This window comes from Megachile rotundata, chromosome 5 (genome assembly GCF_050947335.1).
Source record: "Megachile rotundata isolate GNS110a chromosome 5, iyMegRotu1, whole genome shotgun sequence".
NCBI lineage: Eukaryota > Metazoa > Arthropoda > Insecta > Hymenoptera > Megachilidae > Megachile > Megachile rotundata.
This window is the reverse complement of record NC_134987.1, coordinates 18,704,713-18,729,497: the sequence shown is the minus strand read 5'-3', so window position 1 is coordinate 18,729,497 and position 24,785 is coordinate 18,704,713. Positions and strand designations below refer to the sequence as shown.

General features: G+C 42.3%; 1 protein-coding gene across 6 annotated transcripts in view; it reads left to right on the top strand.

Annotated features, from left to right (window-relative positions):
• Positions 1-24,785, top strand: part of Ten-a (Teneurin-a transmembrane protein) — a 495,126-nt gene that overhangs the window by 394,930 nt on the left and 75,411 nt on the right. The window contains exon 1 of one of the 6 annotated variants that reach the window (XM_076532168.1): positions 965-3,024. The exons of the other annotated variants lie outside the window; for them this stretch is intronic. Coding sequence (XP_076388283.1) covers positions 2,969-3,024 — 56 coding nt within the window. The 5' untranslated portion in view covers positions 965-2,968. Of the gene's footprint in view, positions 1-964; positions 3,025-24,785 lie in introns of those variants that run through there. 6 annotated transcript variants of the gene reach the window in all.

Sequence of the window (24,785 nt, the reverse complement as noted above, 5' to 3'; positions counted from 1 at the left end):
TTTTTAGGTATTCAATTTAAGTTGAACATCTAAATTATTTTCACGATGAGTACAAGGACCTTGAAATGACGTTCACATTAATTTTTTGTGAAATATAAAAATTTTTGATAGATTCATTATGTAGACTGTTTAGAGTGGAAATAGAAAAAGTGTTGGTTGCAGAAACATAGGAGTATCCAAGTGTCATCGTGCATGTGTGTGTCGGGGAGGCTGAGTTATGCGGGTGAATCTTTTCAAGGGCGAACGATAGAGAGGGAAAGTTTAGAAGAGGGTGTCTACAGAAAGCGTTTAGCAAGTGCTTCAACGGAAAAGTTAGCGTACATGTATTTATTTCATTAATCTATATTTATCGAATATTAATTTCATTAATTTCGTTAACTCGAAAACAACCTTCCAATTATTTTACTAGTATACAAATTCGTAACAGCTATTCATCGTAACTTAGATCGTAATAAAATTACAATAAAATTAAAAATCATGAGATCTCTTAGGAGACAAAACACAAGACCTCAAATGCACCATCGACACTAATCACTTTAAATATCGAGCGCAAACTGGCATGAAAAAACGTAAGCAAACTACCCACTTTCCCTTTCCACGTCGTCAAAGGTGTCCAATCAGTCGATTCCCAAAAGGAAAGAAAAAGTTTGAACTTTCCATCCCCTTCGCCGTTGAAAGTTCCAGCAGCGGCTGCAGCGGCGGCGGCGGTGGCAGCCGAAGCGACGAACGAACTTCTCGATATCGACACCCCGGTGGATCCGTCGCAAAACAAGGGGATGCAGCAGCGTCGCGACGAGACGGACGACGGGGTCGCGACGCCGTGACAGCGAGTAGTGAGCGCACCACCCGCGTGGCGGCGTTCTCTTCCAAGGGGATTCCCTGTCGAGACTCGGTGGCGGGGATATCCCAGGTTAACGATACGCTTGCGCGAAACTGTACCGAGTGGTAGGGGTGTTCAGTGTCACTCGGTGTCGGGCGTTGCGTCGCCGTGGCCCTTCAGTCTTTGATCCGCAGTCGGCGCGGGTGTGTGTGCGTTGCCCTCGAGCGTGCCCGAGCCAAACGAGATATCGCTTCCTACTGGTCGTGCGCGAGAAGAGGGGAGTAACACGGTGGTGCCACTAACCTCTGTCTACGCTCGAACGTACGCGGGTGCACGGTTCGCCGCGAGCATCCCTTTCGTCACGCGACCGGGATATACCGTTTCTCGGCCGATTAACGAGAGCCCACCTCGACTCGATCGTTATCGTTTCGCGTAGACGACTATCGTGTCTAGCGTAATCGTCCGCCGATAAAACCGACCACGGTCCTTCCACCTGCACCCCTGGGGATTTTCGGAGCACACGCTCCACCGGCACGGCACGGATTTGCGTGCGGTTCGCAACCCCCTGACCCAATTACTTCCCTACCCCCTGTGCCGACTGACAACGAGCCGTGCAGAAAAACATAAATTATCCGTGTCATCGGGAATGTCCGTTTAGCGATGCGCCGTTAACGAACGTTGTCCAGGATATTCGTCATCCGTCACGGGTTTTCCAGTTTGTGGAGAATAGTGTCCTGTGCGAGTTCGTTTTGTGTTTGCGTCGTAGAGTGCAGTGATGAGGATCAGTTTTGCTTGTGAACTACATTGAACAAGTACATGTTCGAATCGTCGCTAACCACACTGAAGTTGCATTCGGGTTACATTCGTACCTGTTAGACATGCTAAACTAGCACTCGCTCGAATCGTTGAAGGTTACATCTGCTTTGAAATTGTACAGGTTTATGTTGACTGATCGATAACAAGTTCTTGGTTGAAGTTTTGGTTGCTTTCGCACTTGGGAGGTCGCTGAGCAGGTTCCCGGAATCATTACCGGTACCTCTATTCTCTAATCAGTGAGGGTCGATAACACATAACGTGAATTACGTCCACTTTCCAAATCGGTTTTGACAAGTTAACAGCAATATTTGGAGTATCATTACGTCTTCACTCACGAGATATCTATTTACATCTTCAGAAGTTGGCAAGTTTCACAACTCCAGTTAGTTTCCACCTGTGAAGTACGCTGAACAGTTCATCGGTGACTACACGAAGATTTTGGAATCACGAAGGCTGATCAGTAACGAATTTTGGAGCATCATTCTTTTCTCTACGAGGTACCTATTTCATCGTTGAGTATTTGCACGCTTTGTCGAGGTTGACATCGAGAAATTTCATCGCTGAAGTATTCATTTGGATCCACTTCAAAGCTCGAAGTTATCAGCGAGTCAGTAACAAATTTCGAAGTACCAGAAAAGTACTCTGAAGACATCCGAGATCACTCAGACTAACAAAGTGAAATAAGCCTGCTAGAGCATTTGACCAAGAGTAGAGAGGAAGTGAAATAATCGTGTCTCGTGTATGCGTTTGGAGCATCATTGAAATCCCTCACCGTCGGCGTAACGTGACATGCTGACATCCTGAAGAGCAGAAGAAGGTACGGTGACCCGCTCGTGGAAGGATTTCTATGCGGATCGCGGGCCGTCCGCTGGAAATCTGACGGCCCGTCGTTCCAGCTTGCGCGGCAGCCTGTCGTTGTCGTTGCCCAGCAAGCGGAAGCAATATCTGGTGAAATACAAACGCAAAGAGGAGAAGGATAAATCGAAGGAGGTTCGCTGCGAGAGGAAGGACGAGCGAGGCTCCTCGTGGGCCGGACTCTTGGAAAATAGTCGCAAGAAGGGTGCAACGGTGAAGGGTAACGGTGGATTCGGCGATTATTCGGCGGCGGGAGAGTTTGAAGTGTGGGGCGACGAGCAACACGCGTCGGATGGTGTAGAACGACAGGTGGCGAGACCGCCTTCGCGGCAGCAGCGATGCGAAGGCGGTTCGTCCCTGAGGCCGTTGCTTCACGTCGCTCATTGTGAACTACACTCGCCTCGCGAGCCCGAATTGCTCCGGCTCGATCATCTCGAGGCGCTCGACCACAAGTCGCTCGATCACGATTCGTATTCGATGATGGAAAATTTTCACAGCCCCGTGCCACCGCCGCTGCCGCGTCGTCATGTCCGGTAAGATTATCATTCGACATACGATCTTCTGCTGACACTGCTTAACCTTTTTATCGAAAGTGCATTCTCGTGTCATGATAATGTGCGACTGAATACGTGTTGATTTTTGATGTTCAATTTGTACATACTATTGATGTAAGAGAGTTTGCAAGATGTACCTATTCATAAGTCGAAACGAAAAGCAACAATTTTTACAGAACATCTGTCGTGCATATATTTTTAACTGCATGAATGACTACTCTACAACATTGTGCATAAAATTGTACAGGAAAATTTTGCATGCTACAACTGCACTTGTTTTCATATAAAATCCTATGACATTCTTTTTGACATCGTGACCTAGCAGCGACGTTTCGCATAATTTATCTATGTATGAAGATTATGATGTATATAAAACAAGTGTATTTGCGAAAAAATTTTATGCTTATATAGGGAGATGAATTAATAGTTTGAATATTTATCTCAATTCGCGTATTTCGGGAAGCATAGCGTGATGTATGTGGAAGCGTAAATACATAAACCCACATTCTGAAATATTGCGCAGTATTCATGAATCACGTTGTAGATTATTAAAAAGAAAATAAAAGAAGGAACCGAGTTCACCTCTTTATTAGCGTACGACTTTCGAAAGACGTATTTTCACGGGTCTTCAGAGATTTATGAACAGATGAATTAGGAATAAAATTGAGCGAGGAAATCCAGGCAGAAGAAAATTTATGACGCGTCTGCGAGTTCCAGATATAAGTTATTGAGTATATTTGCCAAAAGAAAAAAGGGGAAGTGGGTTGAAAATGTTCGCGTTTTCACAAAAATAACGAAGCGTCTGTGTGTCAGGAGCTTGGTAAACAGCCATAAATTAGCGCGCGTCCGATCCATATTCATTTTTTGAACGCGATCATTCAAACTATGTATATTTTAATTCGGCAAGAACCCTGACATATAAAATTTGATATTTGTCGTTCGAATCGAAGTTGAAAATATTTATTTGTTTCATATAACCGATACGACATTGAATAACATTTTAAAAATACGTATTTACGGATGGTCTACCGGTAAACAGTTTATTATTTTGTCGCTAACTGTGCAAATAATTAAACCGGGTACATCAAACAGATATACCCCAGGAAACAAGAGAAGTTTTGAACAATTTCCACACAATGTAACCGTACAATAAAGTTGCAACGGGAATGTACATAGAACGCGACGAATCGAGACACCATCGGCACGAGATATCCCGAAGGGATGAAAATTGAATTGAACAATTTACTTGTAGCAATCACAACCGCAGTCAAGGCGCTTTGTACTTCAAAATAATTACACTGTTTCCACTTCTCGGTCGTTTTCTCGGCGAACGTTCCATTCTTCACTGTTCAAACACCCGAGTGTCGATGACCCGCAAGGGTCGCCGTTGATTTCTCTCTGCACCCAGGTATATTGGGAAGTTGATTTTCTACCGAGACTTTTATCGTCTCGAAGCGGAATTTCTCGATAATAAACCGGACCAATTTCTGAATATCTTGCTCATAATTTTTTAACGTTTCTCCGTGAAACTGCGGACGAATTTATATAGACGATAAAAATTATAAATTCCTAAACTGTGAACGTGTTTCAAGCTCGAAAATTTGCCGACCAAAAATAGGAAGTAGGACTTCGTTGATCGTAAAACGAGTTATCAACGAATATATACTTCTGAAAATCGTAGCTTGTTTAATGTTAAATATTTGTTATTAAAAGTACAGGAAATTGGAACTGATATTGAGCTCTAAAATACAAGATAAACATGGAATAAATGTACACATTTTTCGTTCGGTGATATTTATTCTCGTTGTTTAAATAAAGTGCTCGACGACAAACTGTTGAACGAGGGAAAAAAAGAGTTAAATTTCCTGCAACCGAGAAATATGCAAAATAACACGGTGAAATTGTCGAAATAAATACTGGCATTTTCAAGTGACCAATGATAACGAAACAAAATAATGCGTTTCAGTTACCTACGTGAAATTTTTCAATGCGACCGTAACAAGTCAGTTTCGCGCAACAATCGATCACTTTTTGGATCCGAACTTGAGATTAACAGCTTCTCGCGTGCTTCCAACGGGTTTTACCCTCGGTGTCGATTAACGGCGAACTACCCTCGGTGTTTCTCCACTCATCAACGCGATCGCCGATTGAAACGCGTAAAAATGCGTGTTAATTTCACGGTTCACGCGTTCCTGTTGCCGTTTTTCCGCCGAAAGAACAACGAAGATGGGAGACGTATCGGATATTCAAAAAAAAAGAGAGGAGCTCATTTCGGGCGATCGATGAGGCACTCGTATCAACGATTAATCGTTGAATACTAATTGACAATTATCCTTGCCACGGGGCTCGTTATTCAACTTAATTTATCGACTTATCCATCCGGCAACGGCGAATTACCGCGAAATTGACAGTGTGTATACGAACGGATCCATCGCAATTATTCCATTCTATTCTCGCGTGAAACGCTTGTTCTTCGCGAATAGAATTATTCTATCCTCTCTTCTTGTTTTCCTGATGCGTCAATCAATATCACTGTCCAAGCATTTTTAATGTGTACCGAATCGGCCTGTTTAAATTTGCATCGAGGATTCGTATCTCGCCTTTTAAAGCTGGTAAATAATTATTCTACTCGATTTCAACGAACGTCTGCCTGTCTGTCTCGTGCCTCTCATTAGTTAATTATTTTATTATTTAATTTCTTCCTACTCGAATAAAGGTTGAAGAATAAAAAAATAAATTAATAGTTAATTGAGCGGAGTTGATTAGATCAGATTGTCGATCAATGATTTTAGAACAAACATTCCGGCTCGAGGAACTTTGTATGTCGCGCAATAACGCCATTTCCAACCCTCTTCGCAGGCGGTCAAAGGGCCACAACCCTTCCGTTAGTTGGAAGTTTTCCGTTTCGAATCAGCGCATTCTCATCGAACACGAATCGATTTCGAAACGCTTTCGAGAGACCAAGGCTTGTCATTAACCCCGTTCCTCGGGCGTGAACCACCCAAAACGAGCTACAATTCCAGCGTGTGAGCTCCTATATTGGCCTTCCAACGGACCCGCGAAACCTCTGCCATACCTCGTTTAACCACCCTCGTCCTTTTCGCTGTCTCTTTTCCTTCCTCTACATTTCCATTTGGAAATCTTGATCGTACATTTACCTCTTCAATGAAGCATCTCCGCAAATCGAACGATCAGATATATCAAATACCTACGTGCTCTTCATACATTTCACGTAGATATGCTCTTTATATACGGAGTCGAAAATTATTTGAAATAATCTAACGAATAAATGTCAAAAACGATGTTTGTAAATGGAGGGTAAGTTATTTATCGATGCACAAAAACAGGGAAAAGTGAACGTAACGCAAGAACATTCGACACTCGGCGAAATGTGAACGGTCGTTTCAAATACACGGTGCGAACGTAATTAAAAGCGAATATTAATTAGGGGCCATTAGGGGCATCGATTGCAATCGGAACGGCCGGTTATACTAATTGAATTGGCGCGTTACGAGATGTCGTTTTCTACCTCTCGCCGGAAAATTGGTGTTTATGCTTTCCAGGGACGATGTAACGCATCAATACCTCTTATAAAATTACCTAACACCCATTACATGATACCACCATTGAAAAATTACACGTTATTGGATTTCACTGTATAAATATATTAGGAATTTTACATATTTCTTATTAATAAAAATTGACAATTCCATTAACACATTTTACATTCAAAAATTTTGTTGCGTTTTCGTCGGGATAAAGAATATCAGTTGATGTACCATTATTTACTTATTCATTTTTGCACTTTATTTTCAATTTAAAAGCAGGTGTGCATTTACGCCGGTAATTCCAGCGTTAAAAATGTATGGTAAGAGTTGCATATTCAACGAAGCTTTATTAACAAAAGTTTACCGACAGTCCCGTTGTGAAAGCACAAACAAGAATTTCATATTCCGTCGAATTCCAAAGTCACTATGTTAAAACCGGTAATTTTTCGCAGCCCGCCTGAAAGCCGCTCGCAGCGGTGTGTCGGAAGCCGCGGTGCGAATAACGAGAATGTACGACTCGACGGAACGACGAAACAATCGAAGCATAAATAACAAAGCAAACATATATTATCGAATAATTTTTCTCCAAACAACGAATTTAAATGATATCCATAAGAGAGGAGTTTCCATTACGTTCGGGCGAACTTGAACACGAGGCAAACAGGTTGCACTGGGATTTCCGTGTTTGCGCCGATGCAAATGCATCTCCTCGCCTCCTCCTCTCCCTCTCTTCGTTCTCCTTGCATACTACTTCGAAACAAGCTCCGGGGGTTGCACAGCCCCCGTATCGCTTTGTTTGTTCTAGCTTTGCTTCTGGTGCCACGTTGGCTTTGATACAGTTTCCAGCAGGTGCGCGTGTATCGGGAGAGCTTCTTATCTTCAACACGACGTGGATAAGCGTCTTATTGTTCTCACGTGTTATCAGCGTCGGTTACGTGGGAGGTTATCGTTCGCACCGGTCGACGGAGAATTTCAAACTCTTATCGCGAGGACTTTTTTTTTAATTTTTAAATTTCAAGCTTGAAAGCGCACAATTTTCTTGCGCTTTTGCATAAATCGATATTCGGGTCTTTGTTACTCTCTGAAAGACTTCAGACATTGTACCCTTTACACTAAAGTTAATTACATACTTCGTAGTTTTGATATGTTAGCTGTCGATATTGAAATGAAAATTCATTCGACATGGATAGAAGTTCTTTATAGAATTATATAACTTCAACCCACGTTGTATTTTTTATCGTAGACGTATGAAAACACAGTGTTTTTCTCTTTCTAATATATTAGTTGATAGAGGGATTCTATGTTTGTACTTTCTCTGAGAGCACATTATCTCCATCACTCAGCTGTCAAACTCAAGTTTTCTGATCTCTCCTTCTCTACGAATATTGTCAAAGTTTGATTTTCATTTGTCTCAAGGGCGCCACGGCGATAGAATTAAAATAAATCCAGTTACACTATATTCGAGTTCGCAAACGTTTGGCAAGTCCAAGTCCGCAAACAGGGTTCTTCGGGTTATCCATTAAAGTATCCCGAGCCGCAAGCATTGGAACATTATCCACGAAGTAGTATTCTCGAAGGGGTGTAATCGCGTCAGAAAAGACGAGGTTTCGGCGCAGCCGATCGATATGCACGGGCGCGGGAGAACGAAAGGTAACGCGGCGTACGAGAGGCAAACAAAGTGATACGAGCGAAGAAGAGCGAACGGATGAGGGTAGAAGCGCATCGAGTATGTAAAAGGCAAGCAAGCAAGCAAGCAGACAAGCAAGCAAGCAAGCAACGCAAGGGCGGCTGCTCGGCGCCGACATTTCGCGGTGAAACGACCGACCCCATAGCCATGCATCACTCTGTCCCACCAACGACTACCTACTCTGTACCTACCTAACGCGAACCTTTACCCCCACTGACTTCGTCTGCGCTTCACCCCTATCGTTTTTTTCACTCTCTTTACACCCCTCTCTTTTTTCTATCGTTCACCTGCTTCAGTCCCGCTTCTGGATCCGAACTCTGCTAATTCGATCAACTATTTCCTACAAAATATTTTGGTATTTAAATTTTTTAAGTTTTACGAGGGGATAGGATCACAAGATCTAATAGACCTTAAATCCCTTCGGCACCCAGCCTCTTAAATCCCACAGTCGAATTGCGTATGTTTACAAATCTTCAAAAGTATCTAAAAATAAAAGCGGGAGTGGGTCCTTCGTTGCCAAATATGTAACGTTATAACGTTTGTTTGCTATATTTTCCCTAGGGAGGTCGGATTTGCTTCCGAGTGTACCTCACACAACTGCAGGATCCTCGTACATCCCTAAAAGCTACATAAACAAATTGAATCAGAGTAAACGAGGAGAGTCATCCAGCATCTTTTCGTTGCTGTCTCGGTCCGAGCAACAGTGGCAGTTTCATTCTTTCGTTCTCGGCATCCCCCCGTGTTGCCACTACATCCACGACACACACCCGGGGTGCTCTAGCTATCCTCTGGATCTCGTAATTCTCGTTGTTTCGCCGTTTTTCTCTGCACTTTACAATGGCTCGTCATAAAGAGACCCGTTGTGTTTCTTCGAGCAATTTGCCCGTTTGTCATCCATTCGCGGCTCTAAACGAGTTCCCGGCCACCTCCCGGTTTTCCTCCGCTTCCCCTTTTATCCCCGTTTTGTTCGCGTTCACGTTCTTCCGTGTTCCGCGGACCACCCCTGCGCGCCGTACCCTCGCGAGCGTTTCATTCTCCGCCGGAGCCGACCCGTTTCCGTCGACGTGGACGCGCTACGCTTCCGGCTTTTGTGCGCCCTCCAACAGAGATCCAGCTCCCCGTGTCCACGGTTATTTACTGGTCCGAAGATTCGCGGAAAACGAGGATACGGGTGTGAATCCGAAGAATGGGAAAGCTTGTCTTCGTGTTGCCAGCTAGAAACGTTGGAGTTATGAAGATTGATGGCCGCGGAGCTGGCCCGAGCGAAACTTTCTTCGGACGAAATCATCATTTATACGAGTTTCTGGATGCGGTTTACTTTAATGCAATTTGCGATTTTGTCGGCGAAAACTCCTTAAAAATCTAGTCATTGTCTGATATGCACTCGATTTATTCCTGCAATAAAATTTGCTTAAACTTCGAACCTTAAACGTCCTTCAGCATATTTTGCACTCGAGTGTACATGTTTAGGAATATTCTCATTAACTTTTAAGAGTAGACTTTTCGTTAAAAAATCTGAACTCTTGGACTCTAGTTATAAAGTCTTCCATGATGCAATTTAAGATCCATGTTAATTTTTTAATAAAATAAAGAAGTATAAGACTCGAGCGTTTAAGCAATGCTTGAAGCAGCTGAAAGTATAACTTAATCGCGTTACCTCTACGTTGTGGTGAACTCTGAGAATGTTGGAAAAGCTGAAGCGATTACGAGAGTTATGCTTACTAGGAATCTTGGCTGAAGAACCTCCAAGCAATATTTCATTGATTTTTTAATATTTGAGAAAGGAGGGATAAGCTACATTCGCCTGAGAACGTCATAAAGAGGATCTATGAAATAACCTCTTGAGATTTTACTTTGAAATGCAATCCGATTATCAAATTAGCGAATTTAAAAATTTTGTAGGAAAGTATAGAAACTTTACCAAAACCAAAGACGAAAGAAGATTCCTATTCTTGTTTGCATCGAATGGAAGCTTAGGTTGCACGCGTGTGTACGTTTCCTTTCTGCCACTTTCTCACCCTTCACCCCTTTAGAGCCAGCGTCTAGAAAGCACTCATCACCACTTGAAATTTCACGGCGACACGAGGAAACAAGCGAGGCGCGCGCGACACCGAGTCGAGGCGGGTAAATAAAAAGCCGGAAACCGTGTCGCGCGTATACACGAGGGATGACGCTATCTCGAGCGTATTTACGGAAAATCGACGTCGAAGGGCGGGAGGATGAGAGGGTGTCTGTAGAATATCCAAGGAAGGTATATCCAGCATCGCGTCACTTAGACGAGCTAGACGCAGTCTCGGCAATTGATAGGTAGTCACGCTAGGCTGACCTCAAGGGACATCGGTTCGTATAGCTCGCGTTACCACCCCCTCTTCATCCCCTAACGCACCACCGAGCTAGTTCTATTCGTTGCTGCTTCTCCTTCGTAAAATCTGCTCACGAGACGAGACTACAGCGAGTCACAAAATTGCTGACACGAATCTGTTTATAAATTAAATTGAAAATAATTATCGACGTTAATCCGCGAAAGAATAATTTTCGAACTGTCAAAATATCAAACCTTTCGCTCGAAAATCACAAAGAAAATTATTATCCTCGTTATAACGGCATAAAGGAATCATGAATGTTCATTAAAGTGTACGTGAAAAATAGAGCACACCCTTCATTACTGCACATATATTATTCCTTTTGAATAGCATCAATTTTCACGAGCAACCTTTGTTTTCCCCGTTTATTTTAGCAGACTGTGTACGGTCCATAAATGAACAATATCAAAAAGTATTCCTTTGTTCGCTTGTGTTATACATTTTCGTTAACATTTCACGTATGCCAATAATTTTGTGACTCGCTGTAGCTTCCGTCTCGTATCTTTCGCCTGTAACCACTCCGTTCCTCCTGTCTACCCCGACTCCAACAACCCCCGTAACCCACCACCGTTTTCCAACGTCGACCTTCTCCAGTGGCTCTCTCCGGCTGCTTCGTCTCTCGTTTTCCACGCTTTTCTTCTGCTTTCTCCGCGTCTTCGTCGACTGCGAGAGCCGCCAACCCCCTCCAGCCCGACTCACCCCATCCGCTTTTATCCTTTGTGTAAGCTCGGCCTCCAGTTCTAGCGTCCCGACGTGTCGGGACTCTACCGGTCGGATATCTCGCTGCACTTTTACCCATCGTGGTTAAACCACTCCGCATCCTTTCTTTATCGGTGCTCGGACTCGATTCTCTGCTATAGCCTGCTCTGCCTAGACCCGTTTTCACGTTCTCTATTCTCGCACTTGCATCTCTTGTCATTATTTCTTTTTTTTTTATAAAGTCTTTCTTTTCGACGTTTCGTATGGAAACGAGTGTTATGCTGCTGGAGAGCTAACGCGTTTTATGACAGCAGTAGTTGTGGATGATAAGAGAATATGGTGAAAGGTTGGAGCGTTTTGAATACGTGAGATCATCGGTAAAATCTGGGGTATGTAAAGTGCTCCTAGAGGCAATCGTGCCCGCGGAAACTAGGTGCACTCGCGGGCATTTGCGGGCAGTTTCTCAATTTCAAATTTTTGAGCTTCTAGGCATCTGGGTTTCTAGACTTCTGGGTTTCTGGATTGCTAGATTGCTGGAGTTGTGGAGATCTAGATTTCTGGATCTTTAGATCACTACATCTCTAGATTTCTATATTTCTAGGTTTCTTCACTTCCAGTTTTTATATTTTTATGTTCTCATATTTCTATATTTGAAGCTTTCAAAATTACCATTTTAATATATTATCGCTCTATGTAGAGTTAAGACTGTCTAGACGATTTATGTATTAGCTACCTTAGCTCTACATCGACAGAAAGTATTTTACTCGCTCCATCTATAATGGCGAGTTGCCTCTTCCTATGCACCCTACATGTGTACATGTACGTATATACGCACATGTGTGTCTGGAATGAATTTTCGGTGTTCTTTGATCCTATTATTCCGGAAGCTGAGCTACCCCCGCCACTCGACCAGGTGAGGTGGTTCATTCGCATAGTCAGAAGGCCTTTCAGCATTTTATTCGAAAAGAAATTCGTACCACCGGATGCTACTTATGTACAAGGTGAAACGAAGAATAAGATACGCAGATTTAAGACTGGTATATTTGCAAAAAATATCATTCCTGATCGAATATTGATTCATATCCATATTGTCGTACATATCATGAACATTTTTATAATGTACAATAAATGTACGCAGCTATAAAATGACTTTACATGAATTTATTGCTTTACAGAATTAAGTGCATTCTCCATGAAATCAGTGCATTCTATCGACGTGATTCTGCTGCATTTTATAAACGTCTGAAATATTACGGTTAAGAGAATCTTGAAATTCATGGATGATAAAGTTCACTAACAAATATGACGTTTTCTATTAAAGAGATGAATGATGATACTCGTGTTGGCTAATTAAATGGATCATCCTGTATACGTAGCTCAGCTAGGAACGTAGAGCTGTATCCAGAGAGAAAATTGGACGGCAGGGTGTCCCAGTTTCGGGCACGAGGAATGAAATTTATTTCATTAGAAACGTTTGTGTGCGCCCGACGTAAACGGATCTTCGAACCGTTTTCGATTTAACCTTCGAACCCACTGAGAGAAGTTCCAAAGGAATGAAATTTTTCGGTTCACTTTAGTGGTTAACGATTAATTCTACCGACCTCCGACAAACTAAAGTTTTGTACCGTTGACCGCGCTCCGAAGAAAAGAAATTTGTTCTTCGACAATCTTTTCTCGATAACTGCCCGTTTTCGTTTTATATAGATTAATCGCTCCTTATAAAAATATACGTTCGGTATTAAAAAACAGACATTTTAAGTTCAAAAGCTTTTCGTAAACTGTGTATCAACCGATTTCACTTGTAAAGCGGATACAATGAAAATGTATAAGTGAACTTTTTAAAAAAATCTTATAAACTTGGACGCAATAAAATCGATTACGACACCTTCGTTGTCGAACGAAACCCAAATCGATTAATAATTCGAACCGACTTTAAAATACACCCCCAAATCGCCTTAATTACGCGAGAAACGTACAAAACGATAACTGAATCGAGTATTTCAACCACGCCCTCCGAGAATGGTTGAAAACCCTGTTCGAATCGCCGGAAGGGTTTTCCATCGTCGTGGAAAGTTCGAAAAGACCGCGGGTCCACGTCGTGTTTATAATTACGAGGGTACAAAAGAATATAACTCCGAAAAATTGTAGGCGGCGCGAGGGGAAATTCGTCCACAAAGAACCCGGCTCCCGGCTGCGTTACAAAGAACCAACCGTTTACTCGCCGCCAAGGGAGAGGCGTAGCCCGCATGCCGGTCAAAAAAAATTTTAATAAATCTCGTCGAGCGTTAAATTACTCGTCGCCTCTGCCAGCTCGTTCCTTTCCCCCTCTCCGCAGTGGAGAGCATCCCTCGATTGCTGTCCTTCCGTTTCTTTACATGGCCACGTGTCCGATCAACCTTCTCTCTGACGAGGGATGTTTAACTAACTTTTCCAAATACTGTTATATCGTGAGATTTGCTACACGCATATAGACACTGTTAATCGATATTAGCCTGCTTATGCATTCTGAATCTGTGAATAAATCATTTAATTACGGCGTGTAGACCTCGATAATGCATAAACATCCGCAGCCTAGTTGTTATATAAATGAAATTAATAATATATAAGCGAGAACAAGTTCCTGTACTTATCCATTAATCTGTGTTATAAAAATACCGATGAAACATAAATGACAAACATCCTATAAATCAAGATAAAAGAACCGAATGAAATGGACGTAAGAAGAGATATTTAGCCGAGGTCGAGCGAGTGTTAAGCGCGTAATTAGAAGGAAAGGGTCGCGATTCGTAGACGAAACAAAGACACGCGGACGGCCGTTGAAACGGTAACAATTAATAGAGAGAAACGAGAGAGTGAATCGGAGGATAGAAAGACACACAGAGGGGTGGCAGAGGGTGACGATAGAGGAGAGAGGAAGCGAGTCGTAAGTGCAGTAGAAGAGCAGTTGGACCACCTGCCGACCGTAAAACCGATTTGGCGACGCTTCTGTGCCTGAGAGGTATTCAACGCGGCTGTCTGCAACGGACTTTGTAATTTAGAGTCAATCTCCTTTATTATCCGTAATGCGCTGCTCCGTTCCCTGAGATTCTTGCGTAAAATCTATCTCTGCGAAGGAGGGAGAGAGACGGAGAGAATCATGGCCGTCCGTTCGTTGGCGCTTGTACTCGCGAGGAAAATTCTCCGGTTACGAACCAACCATCTCTGCAGGAAATAAGGACAACCTCTTCCTACTGCACCTCTTCCACGTCCTTTTACCTCGGTCCAGAGATACTCGATAAGAGACGAAGCTTCGGGTTACTTAATACCTTGCGCTCGTCTTCGAGGAAGCTACCCTTCGCTGATCGAACTCGAACCGGTAGAGTCAAGTTGGTCGAGCGTTACTTCCCTCTAGCTTGTCCTTTTGTTCTTCTCGTTTTTCTACCCCCATCTTCTGTCACCGTGAAATTGCATCTCGATAATCAAGGAGAATAGCGGCCGTTCGATGAACGGCTGCGACTGATTTGACATCTGATCTCTGATTACCGCGAGCTCTCTTTGTCGACCAGCTCTTTCTTTGGTCCTTTGGAGCCGGGCCTTTGTACCATCGCTCTGAAGGAAGATCGACGATATTTGCTGGAGAACGCGGGATTGTTCCTTCGTTTTCTCAGCGGATAGATAAAGAATCGAGTATGGATTTATGAGCGATTTTTGATGCCGTTCCGGTACGATGGCCTCCTTAGACCTTTATGCGCAGACATCCATTTTAGGAAATGAAAGATTTCGCAACTCACTCGGCTATAATTAAGATTAACTTATGAAATACCCATATCTAGCTACTCTTGTATTTTATTCCGTGAATCAAGACTTCTAAGATGCTACTTAAATTGAAATGCGTCATACCTTAATAGAGCAGAACTGCAACAGCAACCATTTTGACCGCCATTATTCTCCGCCACAAGGTCAGCGTTCTACTTCTTCCATGCGGAATCTCGGTTCCTCTAATCATACATAAAGAACGATTCACAAACGCGATCGAAAACGAGTGGTTTTCGGTCCGATCGGGCACATTGGGCCTCGTGAAACTTGCAGCGCCGTTAATACACGCTCGCTTGGCTATGATTCGTTCTCGGCAAGTGCAAACGTCTGAATAAATAAACGCGATCGGCTGCGCGAACTCGCGGAATATTCGCCACTGCGCTCTCCTATCGGCGAGTTTATAAATACTCGAAGACGGCGAAACGGATGCGGCTAGCGTAAAACAAAGAGCAAAGGGGAAAAGCTCGAGCTTGTAGCCTGTGTGTGGGGGTGGACTGACACACGCGTGTATACACAGGATGGATCGGGAAGGGAAGAGGAAAGATCCAGGAGGTTATAAGTAATTCATCGCCTCGTAGCTGCGAGCAGCGAACCGCTCGTGTAAATAACGACGACGCGAGCACTCGCTAGACCTCGGAGATATCCGCGCTCCTTCTTTTCGCTCGTTTTCGTCTTGTTTACTCATTTTTTCGTTTTTACTTGCTGTATACACCGTGACTTCATAATCTCGTATAAACGAGCTGGATGCTACATCTTGTTACTAGGGCACTTTGTGCCATGAACTCGATGTGTCGTATATGCTGCGACTTAAAAAACTCGTGTTTATACTTTTTAATTTTTAAATCAATGTTTGACATAGCCGTCGCTGTGAGAACTGACGTTTTCAGGTGTACTGTAATACGGATTGTTAAGAACGAGGGCACTCAATCTTTTAATTTCATCTCTTAATCTGACATTGTTTAAAAGCTTTGAAAAATTTCTATCTTCTTGTAAATGTTATTATGTCAACTATTTAATGTTCTTGATTATTGACTGGTCTCAACTATTAAGAGAAAGTTCACTATATCACAGGTTCGTGATGTATACATTTGATACGCATAGTAATTCAAGTATGAAAAAAATATAAGCACCCTCTTAGAAGTATACATTCACCGTAAATGACTTTCACTATTTTTTGAAACCTCCAAGTTGTCCTTTTGCGTCGTCCCCCGTAGACTCCGTCATTCAGCGTCCTAATGTAGACGCCCGTTACCGTTAATGACGAGAGTCGACCATCATCAGCGAAGAGAAAACGCTTACGGTGTGCAAAGGTTCGGTTAGGGTGGCGTATGAAGAGCAAAGTCAGTTTCTGCGCGACAACGGATGAAAAAAAGAGATGTCGGATAAAATGTGACCCAACTGGTACCAGACAGAGACGAACCAAGGGTGGTTGGTAGGTTGAACGGTTACGAAGGGTGCATCGGGTGGCACATCGACACACGCAGACGCAGTTATCTGTTCCAATTAACCTCTTACATTTCGTTCCCTTCTGCTAAATCCCTCTTCTTCTATTCCGTCCTCCGGTTGCTGCTTCTCGCCCTCTTCACTCCACTCTTCGATCTTCTGTCGGCCTCTCTACTTTTCCTCCCCATCTATCGTGTGCTCATCCTGTCCACGGTCTGGAACGGTGAAATTGAATCGACGCTCTGCGTCCCGTGTCTCTTCAATTCAAGACGCGGTTAAGTATTCTTTCTGTGGAAGCCGTGGAATTCGTGAAATGTTGTGGATGATCGATTTTTATGTAGACAGACGTTATGTGACAAATATTGTGCGGTATGTCATTAGGATGACGTACGGAATGTGGGTACAGAAAATTCCTCACAGTGAAAATACAACAAAGATCAACCTTTAGAACTCTATTATATCAGAGCTTCGCTCCATATAACTGTACCTTAACATTTGTCAATATTAATGATCTATCAATAATAACGAACGCTTTCTTTTCTTTTCAGGTAAGTTATCCGTATGAAGTCCTAAATATTTTGTGGTCGAAGATGGCGGTATGTACCTCTATTTGTATTTATGACCTTAGTATGAATATCACTCGATCTTCGATTTGTAAAAAATGCCAGAAAGTAGATTGTTTTGACACGATATATCGAAAACAATGCACCGTAGGAATTATAAACGTGGTCAGAGTGTGTGTGGTTAGAGATCGATGACAAACGGTATCGGAGACCGTGAAACAAACGCAAATTAATTGGTTATGGAAATACGGTTTCGAGCCACGAAAAGCGGAATATCAATTAGAATGTTTCATTTTCTCTTTCGATGTATTCCTTCCCCCTCTGGTTTATCTTTTTTTCAATCGATTGCAGCCGAGGAACAGTAATCAGAACGGTTGATGATTCAATTGTAGAATTTCAATCGGAGTCTTAATTCTATATTGCTTTCGTTTTCGAGGATCGCAGAGGGAGCTTAGGCTTACTTAGATACTGCATTAACTAATTGAAACACTCCGTCTAACTTGCCTTCAATAAACAGTCCACACTACTCGCAAACAAGGAATTTAATGTAACGTCAAATATAATCTCCAAATTGTCAAATGTCAAGTTACGGAAATTTAAAGATGGTCAGAATTGTTTCTTCATTCCACAATTATTTAATTAAAAATGCCACAGTGAATAATAGACTCAGAGGTTGTAGTTATCGTAAAAGATACAACTTCTGGAGAAAACTTTCTGTTTTGAAGGAACGTTGCTTTTAAACATCACAATGTTCCGGCGTCTCTTTAACCGTTCCATAAACGCAATTGCGGCCTCGCGTTTGTGTAGTCTAGACCCTCTCGCGGCATCATATTAAGCAGCGTGAGTTGCAAATACGAGACGCATTAAGTAAGCGAATAAAGTATTCCGTTGCATGCATGTAACACACGTTCTGTTTCTCATTTTCGTGCGACGTGCACCACCGCGACATATTTCGTACGTAATTCTTATGCAAGATTGCCGTGCGCGTCCGCTAGGGGAAAATTAGTGCAGGGCTCTAGGGACGAAATTGCTGACGACTGTTGGGGACGAAGTTAGCGATGCCCTGTTAGGGGCGAAATTAGAGAACCTCACCAGGGAATAGATTAGGAATGCACACAGGGAACAACGTTCATGACGGTCATCGATAGCAAACGAACAGTACATGATATAATTAATGTGATCATTTATGAAAGGCTACGTGTCGAGAATGGGTGCGTAGCGGACAGTGACACGCACAGTGACATGGTTCTTGATTATCGTATAATTCAGTTGTTTATTTCTTGATGTGGTTATCAAATGAACTTTGCATAAATGATGTTGCAAAAGGATGTGCAAAATATACATGTCTAATTGTTATTATTGACTTATAATTGTAAAACAAGATTGTCAAACAAGAATCTCTGACAAGATTCAATACTTTGGGACTTACAATTAGGTACCTTCTTTCTAACATTAAACCTACCGGCATACAATGCGTACTTAATTTGAAATTAAAAATGAAGTTAAAAATTAAATAAACAAACGATGAAACATAAATTAGTACACACATTTATTCTTTATCTTGATGAAAATCAATTCTGATTTCAAGAAATGTACTTCAACAAAATGTATACCTTTTAATAAGAAACTTGTGGAGCGGTCATTTGACCGGCTTGGTAGTTTTAGTGTTAATCCTTTGAGAAGGAAATTGAAGTTGAAGTTGACAATCTACAATTTTTGGAGCACGCAGCTTCGATCTGTTTTGGAGACACGGACCACAATGAAGGTATTAATCAAGATGTCTTGGGGGCATCCTGACTGGAAGCAAAACACGGTGTTAGAGGGCAAAAGTCGTGACGCATGCAAAAGAAGCGCACGATATTTGTGCTGCCACGTGCAAAGGGAAGCGGCAGCACCACGAAGAGCAGTGACCAGTCGGCAGCGTCACGTCGCCGGATCAATATCGGCCGGGAATAGAAAACAGAGAGGACGAAGAGGGAAAAGCGAGGAAGGATGTGTGTGGCTGGACAAGGAAGCGTAAACGAGGCGACGTTGCTCGACTGATCGAATTTTTCGTACGGACAAGTTGCACACGCGAACTCTTGACCGCGTCCAACTTTCCGCGGACTGATCAATTTTTCTTCGCGATCCACTTTTTCCGTCCGACGTTCCGCGCTGCATGAAAATCGCGTAAACTTGGTCGTGATCGAAATTTTTTTCAGCCCCTCGAATACAAAGTAGCGGGGGAGGAAAAAGATGGGGTGTCGCGCAAGCCCGGTACCGCGTACCAACAAATATCTAGGGAATTCGACATTTTCGTTTCAATTCTGACGTTCTCGAGGCTTGCCACGCTTACTCGAGACTTCGAGTTTGATCGAATTCGATGCTGAAATGGGAAAGAAGTTTCCGGAAACGTTCGAGAAGAAACGGCATCGTGAAAAATGGGCCAACTACCGCTTTATTCAAACTAGAGAGATAGGGATTTAATCATACGTAGGTGTGAACGTGTGGAAATATAGAGGTGCAGAGATAGAGGCTAAGGGTTCTCCAGTTATAGGATATACAGAAATTTTCAGATAGAATATATAAAATTGTAGAATTCCCTTCTCTTTTTATTAGAATAAACTTCCCTCTTTTAGCGAAATAAAAATTGGATAAAAATTGCAAACTGCAAATAGTAATATAACGAAAGAGATTTGTGGAAATATTTGATGCGCTCTGCAAAAATTTATATTAGAAGATGATTTTTTCTTGTCTAAGCCGTAGAATCATTTTCTTTCGCCAATTTCCTCCATCTTCGCCGAGAAGAACGCTATATAAGCTCGCCCTACTTTCTAGAATTACCGTGTATAAACTGTGGCGGGAAAGATGGTTGGTCCCTGAAAGTCTGTGGAAAAGCGTACAGCAAAGGGGAACGGCAGAGCGAAAAGGAAAAAATGTGTTTAATGGAGTTGTCAGTGAGGTGAGCTAGCAGTTCCATGTGGAAACAGTTGGTGTTAGAAGAACGATCTCTTTGAACGGATCGTTAATTAGCTAGAGAATATACAGACGTTCGCTATAAAATTTCTTTTCTATTTTTGTTCGATCGATGTAAAACATTCGAAAGTCTTTTGCAAATATCGGCTCGCTTCAAACGACTAAGCGTTAAATCATAGAAAAATAAAATTGATGTAATTTATGGATGAAACTTTTATTGACTCCATTGGAAATTTTACTTTTTACATTTTTCACGAGGATGAGGTAATCATAGTGTCAAAATTTCAACGTTTCAAAGTTGCAGAATTGGAAGGTCTGAAATTCCGAGCTGAGGCAGAACTCCGGAATAGAAAAATCCGAAAATTCCAACAATTGCTACGATTTCGCGAAAATGAGAGTCGAGAATTCCGTGTGAAAGAGGAGCCAAGGAGCAGCGTGGACGAGCGTTTGCCCGAAGCGAAAACTGTAGATAGCCGAGGTTCCATCAAGAATTCGTTCAAAGGAGGATCGTGGAAGGCTCGTGGAGTGACAAACGACGGTTGGTTGCGAGTTTCGACTCTCGCGGATTCGACCGGCATGATTAATGCAAACCTTTCGCCGACGAGACGTTTCCGAATGACAGCGGACACGGTTCTAAAATTTCTCGCCACGCTTCTCATAACCCTCGTTCTCAGCCGAGAACAGACAGGGACAAGGAATAGGTAAGACTAAAAGAGGGAAAAGAAGAGGAGCCGTGTGGTGGGCGCGGAACGGTATAAATAGATAATGTGCTGGACAAACGTCTGAAAAGGGGTTGCTGCGGTTGGTTGGCCAGACTTGCGAGAATAATGATCGCGGTTAATACTGTTTCACGCTTTTGAGCGTAAGTCCAGAGATATTCGAAGTTTCGTTAATATTGAATCTGAAATCGAAAGTCGCAGGAGTGAGGCTTATGTTTTAACGCGTTTGATTGCCACAGTGAAATCTGTTGAGATACATGATCACTGTGGACAAGGGTATCTTTTAATTTTATATTTTAATCTGCTATTGTTATTCGTTGACTATTTACATAACGTCAGATTGATACTTCGACTGATAGATTCGAAGAGTGAAATATGCACGCTATACGAATTATAATGCAAGGAATACAAGTTAGCGGTAAATTCACCAATAGCCTGTTAGAGAAGTTCTTGATATTAACTCTTCATTATAACCTCGAAGATTACGTTTCGGAACTAATCTGAAACTCACATTGAGGTATGAAACGCATTACGAGATTGCACGATCCATATAATACCACCCATGAAGTCTGTGATAGTCTATGGTTGTCACTCACTTTATGACACATACAGATTAGTTATTAATGGTGTACTTACACCAGAATTACACGCACCGTCTATCTTTGGACCACATTTATTTTTAACAATAAAACCCTCCATCTCTTAGAAATTTCAATGTATAACTTACTTAAAAAGATAGGAACTTATATAAAAATGAATTAAAAATAAATTACGAGACTCCATTCTTTTATAAATTAAGTAAAAAGCGTTAGAAGCTCTAATTTAGTAATTGCATCAACACGTGTACAGTGCTTATATCGATTTTCAGTCGCATACATTCGCGGAGGTTAGGACGTTAAACGAGAACAATGGCATCTTCATTTCGTACGTGTTTTAATCAACCGCGATACCACTTCCACCCATACATTTAACTAATTATCAGTTTTTCAACTCGTGTTCGGTGTAACTTTCGTACGTTGGATGCTTGAACCTTGTTTTGAAATCTGCAGAAACGAGTTTCGTGTTTACATTGAAAATATGCAACGAAATAAATGCAGGAACGGGAAATCAACCGCAGGTATCGCGTAATTGTAGTCCTCGTTGCGTTGTTAACTTTTAACGATGCACGGGTGCGTCGAGCAAGTTTGTCTTTACCGTTTTTATCGATCCGCAACCTCGTTAATGCTTATTACGATTGCCAGTTGTCAACTTAACTGGAACGCTTTTCGATCAGATGTTTAATTTTCACGTGCTGGATCGTCGTTTTTTACGTTACGTGTTATGTCATGCGTTAGATTTTTACATACTAAACAGCATTTCTATGACATAAATCACCGCGCATTAAATTTATGAAACGCCAAAGTGCTTCGAATATAAACATATTATAATCTGTATTAGCGATTTATAACAGAGCTACTATAAATCGTATTTGATGGCCCCAGGTTAAAGCCCAGCGTATCAAAGAAAATTGTCTAACACTACGGAGTTTCTAGTTAAACGTGGCTTGAAAAGAGGATCGAAAATTCATTAGCGAACGCGATCATGATCATAATTGCTCTGTCGTCGATCACACGGGGTAAAGCGAAGTGACGGCTCGGGGTCGATCGCATATTACGAGAGCCGTGTTGGGAATCGATAGGCAAGGGGTTATTCGCGTCATATTTACGTTACAGCGGCGAGTATTTCGTCGGTCGCGGGTGTATCGTCACGTTCGTTTGACGATATTAACGGTTGGCCGACCGTGCGGATACATATTGCTTCGCTGTCACCGAATTCACGTGGGCTCTCTGCTCTATCCAAATACAGCGACACGACGCGACGCCCGACATCAGCTTCGAAATCGCGGCTGTCCGCGAGCTGAACGCGAGAGCGCGTATTGTTACGAGGCGGCTGCTCGTTTCATTACGACGACGCGTGTACCACGACGACGAGCCGCGAGGAAATTAAAGGGGAATTTAATCCTGTCAATTTTGGAATTCCAACGCTGCGTTCCGCTGCCACGCGAAAGGCCGACGTATTTGATGGGATTAGACAGAAAAAACACCCAGAATCCGCCCATGGAACGTTCGGCTTCTGTTTATACGGACTCTAAAATATTTGCTTGGAAAATGTTTTCACGTTTTTTAAACTGAAATTCTATTACATATCTTTCATATGTAACTAACATTTTATCGAGTTAACTTGCCATACTTTCACTACCCTTTTAACTCAGTTTATAGGTGATAAATGTTACTTGAATCTTTTTGTGCTTATTTAAGGTTTTAGTACACTGTCACGGATCTTTAGATACAATAATAATGAATAATGTGTACTTCAAAGACTAAATTCATGCTCACACCATTTATTATAAGAAAGAGGGTTGTTTGATAAATTGCGAAGTTGAATAAATGTCATCCACCGACAATGAAATAATTTTTGTATGAATACTCGAATGACTACGATTCAAAAATTCAAATTGCACTTCGCGCAAGTATTCTTTTTTATTAGGTTGTCAGCAAATGGCTGATTTCTATCGAGCGACCCAGGTCTTTGGCCGCCACATACACATAGTGCGCATGTACGAGAATCGTACGACCGCAGGTTATATGACCACGCGTTATATGGTCTCTCGAAACGTACCCACTCATTAAAGAAGAATTCAGTGGTTAATTATGCAAAGTCAGGTCCAACGATCGGTTATAAGTCAGCGTCGGTAATGTTCGTAAACACCGGATGTACAGTGAATTACAATTGGCCATCGAATCGATCGATTCATAGTTTATTAAAGCAATTTACGGCACGTTGCACCGACATTACCGCGGAACGACTGTTCTTTCACGAGGGACACAGAGAAAATATCGTGGCGCCTCGCTCGATTGTCGTAGGTCAGGCTCGTATAGTCTGCACGTAAGTATGATCGATTATTCTTTCAACCCCTTATTTTTCCACGAAGTAGGTTCGTTAGCCGTGTCGTGTAAGCGACCATGCGTTCCGCTCTGATTTATTCAGAGATGCGACCACCTTTTTTCCACGAGCTGCTCGTCGTTAACCTCGTTGAACTATAACATTCTCCGCGGAAGACTTTCCACGACTACCATGATTCCTGTGCTTCCCACGTTTCGTACCTAACGATTAACTCGTTACGATCCAAATGTACTCTCTAGATCTACTTAAATTACCTTGCGTAAAATATCCACGGATCTGGACTATTTCACATTGAAATTTTCCATTTCGAAATATTTTACTTTCCAATATGAAATATTTTACTTTTGAAAGCCTTCCGGTAAATCAGTTTAAAATAAATTGGACCGAATTCGTTTATGCTTATTTCTGCGTTTTTTTTTTCGGCTCCACCTACCAGCGTTTGGTTGCGTAACGTTCAATGTCATCGACACCACGCTATTGACCATCGTCGAAAGCTTAAGGGGATATTAATTATATCCCAATTAACGAACACGGGCGAAACTCGTAATTAAAACGCGAAAATACGCTTTGGCGACGTTTCGAGACTCGTCCAACTGCGCGTATTCTCGCTCGACGACAAAAAGTCTGTATTTTCCAGGACGCAAGTGCATTTATCTCCGTAGTTTTCGAGCGGGGGTTAATTTCACGCGACGCGAACTCCGACGATTGTACTTGTCCATCGTTAAACGCGCGGACGTAACGGATCGTATACTTATTCGAATCGAAGCGATTCTAATTCAGGATGCACAATCGACTGGAGCTAGCGAACCGTTTCAACGACATTATTCGGTGAATACCTTCCATTGGAAGAAATCACGTTCCGCAGAAGATGTCTCCTATCTTTTTTAAATCGAAAATTACCAGACTACCGTTTTCGAACGCGCGACTTCAACATCGTGGCACTTGAAGAATTTTCAAACATCAGGGGATGAGGACTTTGGGATTTTGGATTTTTAGAACTTCAAGTTTTAAAAGTCTCTTCGACG